Consider the following 12990-nt stretch of genomic DNA (forward strand, 5'->3'; position numbering starts at 1 on the left):
GGAGTTAAATACGTAAATTACGCAGATAACCTTTATTTATTTGTTTTTCCAGAGACACAAAAGAAAAATCTTCCAAATGTCCATTCTACTAGAATGTAATTATCTTATTTTTCCAAAATAGTTTTGTTTTTCTCGAAGATAGACACTATTAAATCTACGATAATGATATTCTACATATAATACTTCGACTCAATCCTATGTATTCCCTTTGAAAACAAATAGAGGGCAATATTATCATTATTCTACAGCAGAAGAAACAAAGTTTAATTTGATATAAAAACACCATGGATCAACTTCATGCCTTAGTAATCAGCTTCCTGCAATTGAGCCATTGTGCCTCCTAAAGAGTTTTAGAAATTACGCCATTTTACGTCAATATGTTTTATTAGTTTAATCTGTTGTATAAAAGTTACTTACCTTCACAGCAATGTACTATCTGGAATACGCGATCGACAGTTGGAAAACTAAATAAAACAATTCCTCCTTTCGTCAGATCCCTCACCTCTACTACGTGCTGTGGTAGGGCAAGTAATAGTTTGTTGCCAGGAGCTGACGTCACTGCAACCGGCTCCTCACAAGTATGGATATCTTGACTAGTGAAGTGATGAACTGATATCACACGAACCATTTCGCCTAGAAAATAATGCAATTACATATATAATATAATACACATGCCAGCATTCAATATTTTTACTGCTAAACAAGGTAAAAATCTATGAAATGTAACAAGTAAAATTCGTTTCATAATGAGAAATTACAGTAGACTTCCAAAGCTATGGAGATTCAATATTAAAACCAGACATGACACATACGATATAAGAACGGAAATCGGGAATCTATTATTGAATACTAAATCGATGCCAAAAGTTCATCTTTTGTTACGTCTTACTGTTTTAACTCTTGATATTTTTCGACAAAAGAACAGAACGACAGACAAATAGACATGATCATCTGGTAAGACTAATTGTATCTATGCCTCGCGAATTCTGTCAAAGAATTGAAGCTTAAAATATATAGAACGATAATTATAACTGCTATACTGTACAGTAGCAAAACCTGGTTGTTTACATTGAGGGAAGAACGCACACTGAAAGTATTTGAGAATAAAATCCTGAACTGAATGTTTGGACCAAAGAGGGATGGGAATGGGGAATGCCGAAAACTTCATAACAAGGAACTACATAATTTATAACGAGAAATTGCATAATGTACCCCTTTATTTAACATTGTTAGGTTCATCAAATCTAGGAGGCTCATGTGGGCAGGTCATGTAGCCAAAATGGAGGATGGTAAGAACGCTTTCAAAACTAACTGAAAACCCCGTCGGTAAAAGACCACTCCTTGTAATATTTGATAACAAATGTTTGAAATTGAGCATTGATATTACAGAACATTGGAATTCAAAGGTGAGAGAACCCCTTACAATGGATGGTTGAAATGAAAAATAGTGATAAAAATTGTAATTGTTATCGTTGGAAATAATTTAAAGATAAGTAAAATCAAAGCAAACACACACACACACCAAAACGGTATTCGGTTCAGGGTTCTTGAATCTAGAGAGATCAGTTTGAGTGAAAACGTCATATGACTGAATCACCACACATTTCCGAGAAATAGCGGCCACAGAGGCAAACTGAACAGGAAGCGAGATTGGAATGATCATCATTACTACATTAGCGGAAATTCTTTGTATCCCCGAGTTTTGCACAATAGTATCAAAACTATCCGTAAATCGGTCGGAAACTTCTAAATCTTCAGTACTGTTCGAAGAAAATGGTGGTATTTTTTCAATAAGACAAATAAATACACTGAAAATAAATACAATTCAAATTAGCAATGACCATCAAGCAGAGGTTGGTGTATACACTTGCATGAATAATCCTTTCTATGGCACATAAGTTTGCATGCATACAAGTATTGTCAATCTGTAACCAAATTTTTGCGCATAACACTGTGGAATGTTTCAAAGTATCACTTACAGCAATAAAAGTGATATACAGGGTGTTAATGAACTATGCCGACAAACTGTAAGAGCTGATTCCTCACATCAAAATAAGACAAAAAGTTCATATGGACCTATGGCGCAAAGTGCATAGTTTCAGAGTTAGGGCTGTCCAAAATCGTGAAAAAGTCAAATTTCAATAGGCCCTATTTCGAATTCCAGAAACTGTGGATGGTGGTGATTATCAGCGTAAAGGAAGCCACGCATACACAATCCAAAAGTGCACATCTCGTCAATTTTTAATAGGTTTACATGGTATTCCCTACAGGGTGTAATTCTCAGATATACTCTGAATACAGTCTTCAGATATGTCCTGTTTTCAAGGGGGGTCTAAAGTAAGAAGGATGTAAGCTTTGACAACAAGGAACATCCAATGCTTCGGAGGGAAGTCGGAAGTGTTAGGAACCGGCAGCTCCATTTTTAAAATTTTTTTTTTATTTATTCTTTTTGGGGGTGTGTGTGTTCGGAATAACGTGTGATGCGATATATTTCGCCACGGTATATTTCACGTTTTCTTCATTTATAAGCGTGAAAGAAAACATTGCAGCGTGCGTTTCCCCGAGTACGAGAGACCGTGCTGCTGACGATCCTTCGCCAACGGACAACGCACCAAAGGATTCCGTATTCACTGCTATCAAGACTTATCGTTTGCCTACTTTGGACCAATCAAAGTCAGAGCATATCTCAAAATTCGATTGATGGCATGTCTGGGAATTTCACCCTGCGTGAAATACTCTGCACTCCCATTGAACATTAATGAAATATGCAGTTTTGGATTGCGTATGTGTGACTTCCTTTACGCTGATAAGAACCACTATCCACAGTTTTTCGAATTCGAAATTGGACCTCTCGAAATTTGGCATTTTCTCGATTTTGGACAGCCCTAGCTCTAAAACTATGCACTTTTCCCCACAGGTCCATATGAACTTTTTCTCTTATTCTGATGTAAGGAATCACCTCTTACAGTTTGTCGGTATCCTTCATTAACACTCTGTACATATACTTATTAATTGCATGGAAATACCTAGAGTTGGAAATAGTCAGATATCTGGGCTAGGCTGGCAAAAACCGTGTTAAAAAGACCAAACAAACAGTTCTTTTGTTTAAATTAGTTTTTTTGGTTTAAATAAATTTCCTTTATTTATTTACATTACACCGCTCTGCAATCTGAAAAAAAATATTTGGTCTTTTGATTTTGAATGTTGTTTCCCTCTACTTTTGAGACGCTGATTCCAAATATGTAATCGGTTTTCTTCTATCACGTCTAGTTTGTTCGCAAAAAACGAAAACCAATATGTCGCATTTACACAATATATTTATATTTGTACACTATATGAGACGACAATTTTCATGCTTAAGACAGGTATGTAATTACCAAAATTGCTTACAACCACTGACAATGATATTCCTATTAATCAGGAAGAAATTTCCTTCGCTTTGCACTTCGTCCGTATGTATCAGCTATATTTTCCCTTTTCAGGAACCAACAGAAGTCTGCCATTATGTTCGTAGTCCACCCACCATGATATCTTCGTTCCATGTCCTTTAAATCTTGGTGAAAACGTTCACCATGTTCTTTCTTGTAAAAGCCAAGATTGTGTGGAAAATAGTCCAGATGAGAAAATAGAAAGTGTAGCTTTACACTCATATCACATCCTAGTTTCCTGAAATTGTCCAACATGGCGTTCACAATGCGTTTATAATCTGGACTCCTTGTATTTCCGAGGAAGTTTTTTATAACATCCTTGTAGCTGTGCCAGGCTTGCTTTTCTATTTGGTTCATTGTAAGGTTAAAATCGGGGTCATACATTAGTTTCTTGATCCAGTAAAAACACCTGCTTTCAGTTTCTCCAGGATTATTCTGGGGAAACATTACATATGTACTTAAAACATGCACCGTCCTTATCCAGAGCATGTACGAACTGGTGCATGATACCCAACTTTATATGAAGGGGAGGGAGAAGAACTTTTGTGGGTCCTACAAGCGGCGCATGTTGAACGTTCTTGGTTCCGGGTGTGAACGGTCCTCTGGTTGTCCACTCCCGCCTTTGCCAGTGACTTTTTCTGTCGTGACTGTCTCATTCGCAGAAGAAGCAAGGCATTTTTGTGTTACCCAGCTGTAGTCCAAGTAAAAGGTTGATAACCTTGAGGTCATCACATACAACCCACTCATGCTCGGAGTACTTTACGCACTGCAACAAAAATTGCAAACTTTCATATGATTCTTTCACAGTAGTAGAATAAGCAACTGGTACAGAACCAAGGACATTCCCATCGTGGAGTAAAACACCTTTCAGGCTGGTTACAGATGAATCTATGAAAAGTCTCCAGTTTGAAGCTTCATACTGTACACCAAGCCACTTAATAAGTTGTGGTATATCATTACAGTAGACCATAGACCTTTTTTCTGAAAATAAAGACACTATTTCTTGTTCCCGGGATCTGTAATGTGAGATTTTTGTTCCAGGTAACAATAAATGCTTGGCTTTCAGTATGGACCCTAACATTTCAGCACGCTCCTTTGGTAACGCAAGATCACGTACCAAGTCATTCAGTGCTGTCTGACTAAATAAGTGTGGTCTATTGCCACTTGTACTGGGTACGTAGTCGTCTGTATCTGACCCACTGTTGTCTGTTGTATCACTTTACATTTCCTTTCGCGGCGATGTACTGCCTGATGAACGAGACGGTACAGGAAAAGTTTCGTCATGTTTGATTGGTCGCATTGCAGCTCTCAAATGAGGATACACTATATCACGTTTGTTCTTGGCACTGAAACCTTGCACTTTCACCTGACGAAAATAACAATCATCCGTGTGATTTAATTGTTCCCTCCATACCATTGGAAGAGCAAAATAAAATTTTTCTCTTTGTCGTTCATCCACAAACGCAATCCTTCCACGCACGTCTTACATACCTTCTGGGGTGCCCATGATTTATTTTCGTCACCAAGTACAAGTCCGAAATAGGCAAAATAGGCTTCTTTCACGAATGGTGTTATGGTTAGTCTTTGTTTACACAACATGTACTTTCCACCAGGGTTGGCTGGTTTAAACCAAGGTGGTTTAAACCATGGTTTAAACCTAGGTTTAAACCAGCTGGTTTTTTCAAAAAAACCAACTGGTTTAAACCAAAAAACAAAAAATGTTCGTAAAAGTGTAAGTGTTTGTAAAATATTGATGAACACACATTTGTGGGTTATCACGTTTCACTCCCGTATATTATTCGTATTATATCCAGACCTAAATTCCCCATTCATTACTCAAAAAGATTATACTACAAAAGCAACTTTTTTTTTATAAGTTTATAAATGTTTATTTTGTGATTTTTTGTAGTTATTATTGTTATGTAATTGCAATCGAAGAAAAATTCTAAATATTGTTTCGTTTCAATGTTTACTATTGATAAAATACATCGAAAATGCCGTACTTTTTGTGTGTGTGTGGAGCGGGGGGGGGGGTCATACAGACCTCACGAGAGGCCTTTAGTGAAATAAGTATCTTTGGTATCTATTTATGTATAAATGAGTCTGAGCCAAAGTGGACTCAAATAATTCGTATATTTATCCACTTTTCTTATTGATATGCAGATTAAGTCGGTGTATTTCTTTAATTTGGACCAATAAAAGTCGTTATTAACTAACTTGAACTAAATTAGTTCTTCTGTACTCCGTACTACTTTGAAATTGTTCATATGTAATTCTGTGTAATGGTTTCACTTGTGCAACTGTTTATCTTTTTGTCCTTCTGAAATGACTCTTGACGGTTATATTAAGAAGCATGTAAAGATCAGTACAACGTTTTTTTTATCAGGATTCCTTCGTGAGTGAGTCGGCAGACGTATCGCATTTGTGGCCAATTAGTCCTGGTTCCGAGTTCAAATGGAGGACAATTTCTTTCGGATGTAACTCGAGAAGCGGTTTTTATTCCGCTTTAAGCTTATGTGACCCCTTCCAGCATAACTCGGTTGTCGCATACTAACATCAAAGCGAAAAAAACCTTATTTCTGTCCATATATGATATGAATATATAGAGCAAATTATTTAAACCATAAAAACCTGGTTTAAACCAAAAAAACCTGGTTTAAACCAAAAAAACCGGTTTATTTGGTTTTTTTAATAAAAACCATGGTTTTTGCCAACCCTGCTTTCCACATATATAACAGAAAGTGTTCGGGTCGTTTCTGCAGCCACGTGAAGATATTGTTTTCTTAATACACAAATCCACGTTTTACGACACCGTCCACCTCACTTCACTCCGTATTAGCAGACTACCTGTGAAGTAAAGAGCAGCGTAAATAGTGTTGTCAGACCAGATACTCTGCGGTATTCACAATTTCACTTTAGATTTATCACTAGAAATAAAGATGATCGGAAACAATCCTTGACGTTCTATAGCATACAAATGGGGCTTTTATTAAACACAAATCTTTCAATTATTCAGAAACCTGACGTGCTAGGACTAAACAGATTGCACTGTTGAATATATATACGATTTTGTAAGTGTGATTTTATTTGGTACACTTAATACATGGAAGTGCGTCGGGACCGTAATACGGCAAATTGTGGAAGCGTTAAAATATTAAATAATGCTTTTGATAAAGTGGATACTTTCAAATATTTAGGATCAATATTAACAGACGAAAATCATATTCACGAAGAAATTAAATGTCGACTAAAAGCAGGGAATTCGTGTTACTATTCGGTTCAAAATCTCTTGTCGTCGCGAATTCTGTCGAGGAATTTGAAGCTTAAAATATATAAAACAATAACCATGCCTGTTGTTCTGTATGGTTGTGAAACATGGTCGCTTACTCTGAGGGAAGAACATAGACTGAAAGTAATTGAGAACAGGATCCTGAGAAGAATATTCGGACCCAAGAGGAACGAGAATGGGGAATGGCGGAAGCTTCATAACGAGGAACTACATAGATTATACGGTTTACCCAACATTGTTGGGGTCGTCAAGTGTAGGAGGCTTAGGTGGGCAGGTCATGTAGCTAGAATGGAAGAAGGTAGAAACGCTTTCAAAGTCTTGACTGGTAGACCCATAGGAAAACGACCATTAGGAAGACCTAGGCGCAGATGGGAGGACAATATTAAGATGGATCTCGCAGAGATAGGAATACAAAGTAGAAACTGGATGCAATTAGCTACGGATAGAAGTCTGTGGAGAGCTTTTGTGAACGCGGCACTGAACCTCCGGGTTCCATAGGCCATAGAGTTAGTTAGTTAGATTTTATTTGGTTAGAGCAACTGATTTTTTACACACTTAGCAACGCAACACAACGATGTAACTTAGTATTCAGAAAGAAAATACAATAGGTTGCGTTCTTATCTTTTATCTAGCCGGCACCCAACCTTACGATGTTACATCTTCGCCTTTGTCTGTTAACATTGTCTGGATCATATTGCTGTTTCGATCGAACGTGATATATTGATGTCAGGAACAGAAGCTACTGTCAATTAATAAAAGCACAACTCAACTCCAAATGCTTGGGGACTACTAAAAGACGCAATTTTTGATAAAGGACTGTTAAAAGGAAGTAAAGGTTTGTGTAATACACATAGGGTTATAGAAAGTAGTGGCAACACTTTATCATGTCAGAGGGTTAGGATTCATTGATTGAAAGTTTAATGGGACTATTGTTCCCGTCATGATCGATGCGACTAACTTAAATAAAACTTAAGAATCAACATATCAAAATATAAGAAAAACACTACTGCAAAAGAGAAGTAAACATTTAAAAGATACGATAAAATAATAAATACATCAGAATAACAAATATATAACAATAACAATAAAAAATGTAATAATACCAATAGTAAAAAAAATAAAACACCAGAAATCAACGTTTGAGGCGAACCTTTCCACGTAGGTCAACTACCTTCAATTCAATCCACCTTCCACCAGGTCGTCTTCCACAATTTCAGATTTCAAGGAACTAAAGGTGACTTACGAACAGGTGGGGATTTTGCTCTTTTCGGGGGAACGGCCATATCATTAAGTTCCCGTATATACTGGCTAAGTTTTAGGCCGGCCATATAAAGTCAGCAGCGAAGACGTGGAGTTCGCCGAAGACCAACACTAACAGAAACACGTGGTGTTTAGGGAGGTTCAATACTTGATACCACTGGGTAGGAATTTCTGAACTTTTGTCGGGAACAATATCTGTTCGGGTGGAAATGTCGGACGTCTGGGTTGCCACAGATTTACAAGAAATAGCTGCAATAGTAGCAAAGAGCACAGAAAGCGATGCTTTCTTTTAAACGACTTTAGTATTAGCAACACAGAAATTCTAAACAACCATTAGCTCTTGGACACGTTTCTCACGTTGAAAGGCTGGACAGTCACGAGACCAAACAGAATGCTCGTTTTTGCAGTTGACACAAAAAGGCTTGGTCGCTGTACAAGGTTTCACATCATGACTACCTGCCCACAATTCGCACAAAGAGCAGCACTCCCATTACACGACGTGTTTGTGTGCCCGAAGTGTTGACATTTGAAACAGCGCAGGACACTAGGAACATGCGGACAGACTTACGTCGATAATAACCAGCCTTCACATAGTTGGAAGTGTAGGCAAAGTATAAGTAAGAATTAGTGACTGAGTACCAATGAGTTCACCTGACTTCTTATTTTTGATGAGAGTTACATCTAGATGTTTGTCAGCCAGCTCCGATTTAATTTTTTCCTCGGTCACTTTACAAGATCCCAATATGATATCACATCGTAAGAGACGTTCAGTAGATGATGGAGTTCTACCGACATGTTCACTGGTCCAATGCTAGTCAATTTAAGTAGCTTCACTGTTTGGTTCTCGTCAACCGTTTAAAGTGCTATTCCGTAATTTCTTGATATCTTTAACCTTTCCGGCGTTATAAGTAACAACTTTATTAATGAGGAAAAATGACAAGCCTTTCATAGCACTCGGACTATTTGCTTCAAGATTGGCACTATCAACATCTTTGTCCTTAATTACAAGATATTGGATAACAGGCATCATGATACTTGTCTTTCCCACACTCTCTGAAACTTGTCATTTTCGTTTGATTTAGGTTTTCTCCAAGAGGGTGAGCCCGGATCCGATTTTAAAGAGTTTTTAGTAGCCATATAAAGTTGGTACTAACTATACATTTAAAAAGGAAAAACGTGTGTGAAAGCCGCAACTTCACACCGGGGTGCTTGCGAGAAGAGTTTACGCTACTCCCTTGGCTATCCCATAAGCAAGCCCTCACCGTAGGATTGGCGTGGGGCCAACGCGGTTAAGGGAAATGGTGGTGGAAGAAAACCATTCCCGTCAACAGAAACACATGGCTCCGGAAAAAGAATTGAAAAAAAAAACTGTCGAACAATAACAACACCAACAAAACTAAAAGAAAAATTTCCACCAGCCTGCCCAAAGAATAAAATATGCACATTTTTTATCTTTTTTTTTTTTTTTTTTTTTTTTGTTGTAATAGCTTTTATTTATTTTTCTATTATTTTCAAAGACTCAGACACCGGATAACACAAAACACTGGACGCACACAACAACCGGCTGGTTTCGTGCATGCACCCCAGATAGAGGAAGACGTCCACGAACCATTCACTTTCCAAGACTCTCACCAATCATTTAGGGCACCACTAAATCCAGTCCTGTTCGGTGCGCATGCGCTTCACTCCTTCGTCACATGGCTCCGGGTTCATGTGTCTTAAAATCCACTATTCATTTATCAGAAACAGACCATAGCAAGGTTGGCACCCAAAGAAAGAAGTCCACATCCAAGACTTATCTTTCTACTCTGCTCGATCGCAGGTTTTAAATGCTAGTGGATCGGCCCGGCACAACTCCCAACTTGGAACACCACTGGCTGACTGCAGTTTCAAAGAATTGGGCGATGGGAGCGCCACATGCCGACGTAGGATCAGAGTGTTACGTATCAGCGTGGCTGAGAAGGGAATAAAGGCGATGAAGTGTGGCGAGTTCAACAACTGTGTGTTATTCAGTGAAAAGCAGCGGTGCCATAGAGGAGGAAAGTGAAAACGCCATAAGAATATGTTTCGGAGAGAAAATCAATGTATGTGGATTCAGATTGAAGTGATACAAGGCGCAATGTATAACAATGTTTACACAGATTTCGTCATGATCCTTTCGTCAAAATGAAGGGACCACTTTTTTGGAAGCACTACGACACAAGAAAAGCCACCATCCGTACCATATGGCGGTCCCTGGGGGAACATCGACAAAGATTGACGCACTGTCGGTGTATGACGCTTTCTACAGCGTGATACAAGGTGATAAGAGATGGGAGACGATTATATTGCAGAAACGTAAGAAGTGTTCTGTGAATAAAACCAGATACGAATTATGACAATGTTGCTATTGCTTTTTATCCACTCCTTGTACTTAGCTGGTTGAATTTGAGTGTAGAATATTTTTCACCACCGAGGTTATAAAAGAAGACGACCTACGGCTTAACGTGGAATTTGAGCCACATGATAACCCACCGGGAATTGTAATAGACTTTGATTGTGATTTTTGTGTTGCAATTGTTTTTAATGAAACTTGCCCAGTTTCAAATCAAAATTATTCTGCGTTAGTATGTGAAACCGTATTTTTATCATATGAAAAATATCAATATCACATATCTTTCGTTTTTTTTCTCTACAAATTGTGAAAGTGTGCCTACCCTGAGCTTAATGGAATCTGGACCACAACTCGGTTTGCACCCGAGAGAAACTGTCCGCCATCTGGAGTCGAATGCGAGACCCCTTGATTATAAAGGAGACAAGCCTACCGACTTATAAACCTGATAGGAATACGTTGTACTGATGCCTGTGAATATTTTAGTAGTCACTTCAGAAAGACAAAAAGAAGCATAACTGTACAAGTAAAATCACTGCACAGATTATACACAATAATTTAAATGGACAATTCCAAAAACTGCAGATTACAGAAGATCTAATTTGGTCCAAGTTAGTTTACTGAGTCAGAAATACAGTGACTTAATTCAATTTGCATATCTCTATTAGGGGATTTCAATGCGAAGGTAGGACGAGAGGATATTTTCAAACCGATTATAGGGAGCGAAAGTCTGCTTAACCTGGAATCCGAACATCATGAGCTCCCACCGAGAATTGAACCCGGGTCTTCTGCATCAGAAGCGCATACCCTATCCATATAACAACGAGGAAGCTTCCATTCATCACTCCATGCGAAGTGAAAGACAGTGTGGTAATTCATTACCCTGATATATGGGACTACAGTCAGTAAATGTTCAAGGTAGTGAAATATATTCCACAGAAAATACTAAAGGTGAGTTCTGTTTTCGTATTTGCTTTGATATACACACATTGTGCACATCCAACGTATTCTGCACAAGTGGCAATAAAAAGTGATTTTATAGCCGAATTGTAATTTTTATTAAATTATATCTGTAATTACATCCACAACGGTTAAGCCCTCCTAAAGTGAACCTGCACTTAGGACGCACCTGAACCTTAGTTTACGAGCCAATCTACCGTAGCTGGCATGCCTGTTCCCTTCGGACGCATTCGTATGCGTCATTACCGTACCATCTTCGCACTGTCCTCATTCGGTTAGATACTTCTTGTTTATTCTGCAACCTAGTATGGGTTTGTTTGTTTTGAGGGTTAGATTATATTAAGCCCCGCCGCCATTTCTTACATCACATTAAACTGAACAGAACCTATCCTTTAACGTATTTTATAAGCTGGCGGAGATTAAGAGAATTTGTTGCTATTGGTGCTATAGTATGTATGGCATGTGTACGCGTGTGTTTATATGCATAACGGTTAGGTCCTTCTATAGAGAATTTCTACCCAGGAATGCAACTCTTTTGATAAGAAACAATAATTTAAAGGTAGAAGTCGATTTCCTAGTGAAAAAGTACATATATGGTGAATTCATATAAGGACCTATATTTTAAATCAATGCTATTCTAGGCGCACAAATTTCAAAAATCGACGGAAGACATATGTTATTTTGGAAGTCTAATGTATAAGTATTAGAAATATATCGGGATTTTACTTGTGATATAAAACAAAGTAGAAAACAAAACAGGGTTTGAAAAAACCCGGGCTTTTTTAAAAAAAAAAACACCTCGGTCATATGTTTTTCTTCGGGTTTAATTGTCTCTTTTCGAAATATTTCAATATCTTTGGGATAAAAGTGTTAAAATGTGATTTATATTTTAAGAGTGTTATTATCACGACTTGCAACAATTTTCTAATCACTGTTGTTTTGAGAAAATGGCCGCCATTCTGAAACTTTACATTGGATCGCCGACAAAATATATACAGCAAATTTAGAATGTCTCGTGCTTTTACTTTCAAAATTTCAACTTAAAAGACTGAAAATTGCTCTTTGTAGCGTGGATACATACTATTTTGAAAAAGAAAAAAAAAAAGCCATTTTGAAATTTTAGGCTGGTATGCCGCTAAAATCTATATAGGAAATTTAAAGTGTCTCGTGCTTGTATTCTGAAAATTTAAACTTGAAATACCGAAAGTTTTACTCTGTAGTGTGTGTAGTAAAGGCAGACAAACGAACAAATGTAGATTGAGTCATCCAAGGAGCCTCAGTGACGTTCGTCAAATATGAATCTATATATATAAAATTGAAAATCACTATGTTTGTGACTCTAAATCTCCTGAACCCCTGACCGATCTCGATCAAATCTGTAACATGGATGAGATTCGAGGCTGGGCTGGTTTTAGGCTATTCACTTTGATGGTAGAACTGAGGGTTGGGGGAGGAGGTATTAAAAAATAAATAAAACTTAATAACTCCTGAATCACTAGACCGATCTTGATCAAATTTTCAACATAGATGAGGTTCAGGTCTGGGATCGATTTTATGATTTAAATTTAACAAAGTAACGTAGTGGAAGAGAAGGAAGGGGATATATAAAAATTAATTTATATAAGAATGAAAGTTATTTTTCTAGATACATGACGTTCGGATTTGGAAACATTTTTGTAATT

The 12990-nt window shown here is 37.6% G+C and overlaps 1 protein-coding gene across 2 annotated transcripts in view; it reads right to left on the reverse strand.

Annotated features, from left to right (window-relative positions):
• LOC145671247 (BLOC-2 complex member HPS3) overlaps positions 1-12990 on the reverse strand; it is a 76234-nt gene that overhangs the window by 59528 nt on the left and 3716 nt on the right. For both annotated transcript variants that reach the window (XM_081740162.1, XM_081740161.1), the window contains exon 2: positions 418-633. In XM_081740162.1, coding sequence (XP_081596288.1) covers positions 418-628 — 211 coding nt within the window. In that variant the 5' untranslated portion in view covers positions 629-633. The remainder of the gene's footprint in view (positions 1-417; positions 634-12990) is intronic.

Source organism: Thermobia domestica, chromosome 15, assembly GCF_964235325.1.
Source record: "Thermobia domestica chromosome 15, izTheDome1.hap1.1, whole genome shotgun sequence".
Lineage (NCBI taxonomy): Eukaryota > Metazoa > Arthropoda > Insecta > Zygentoma > Lepismatidae > Thermobia > Thermobia domestica.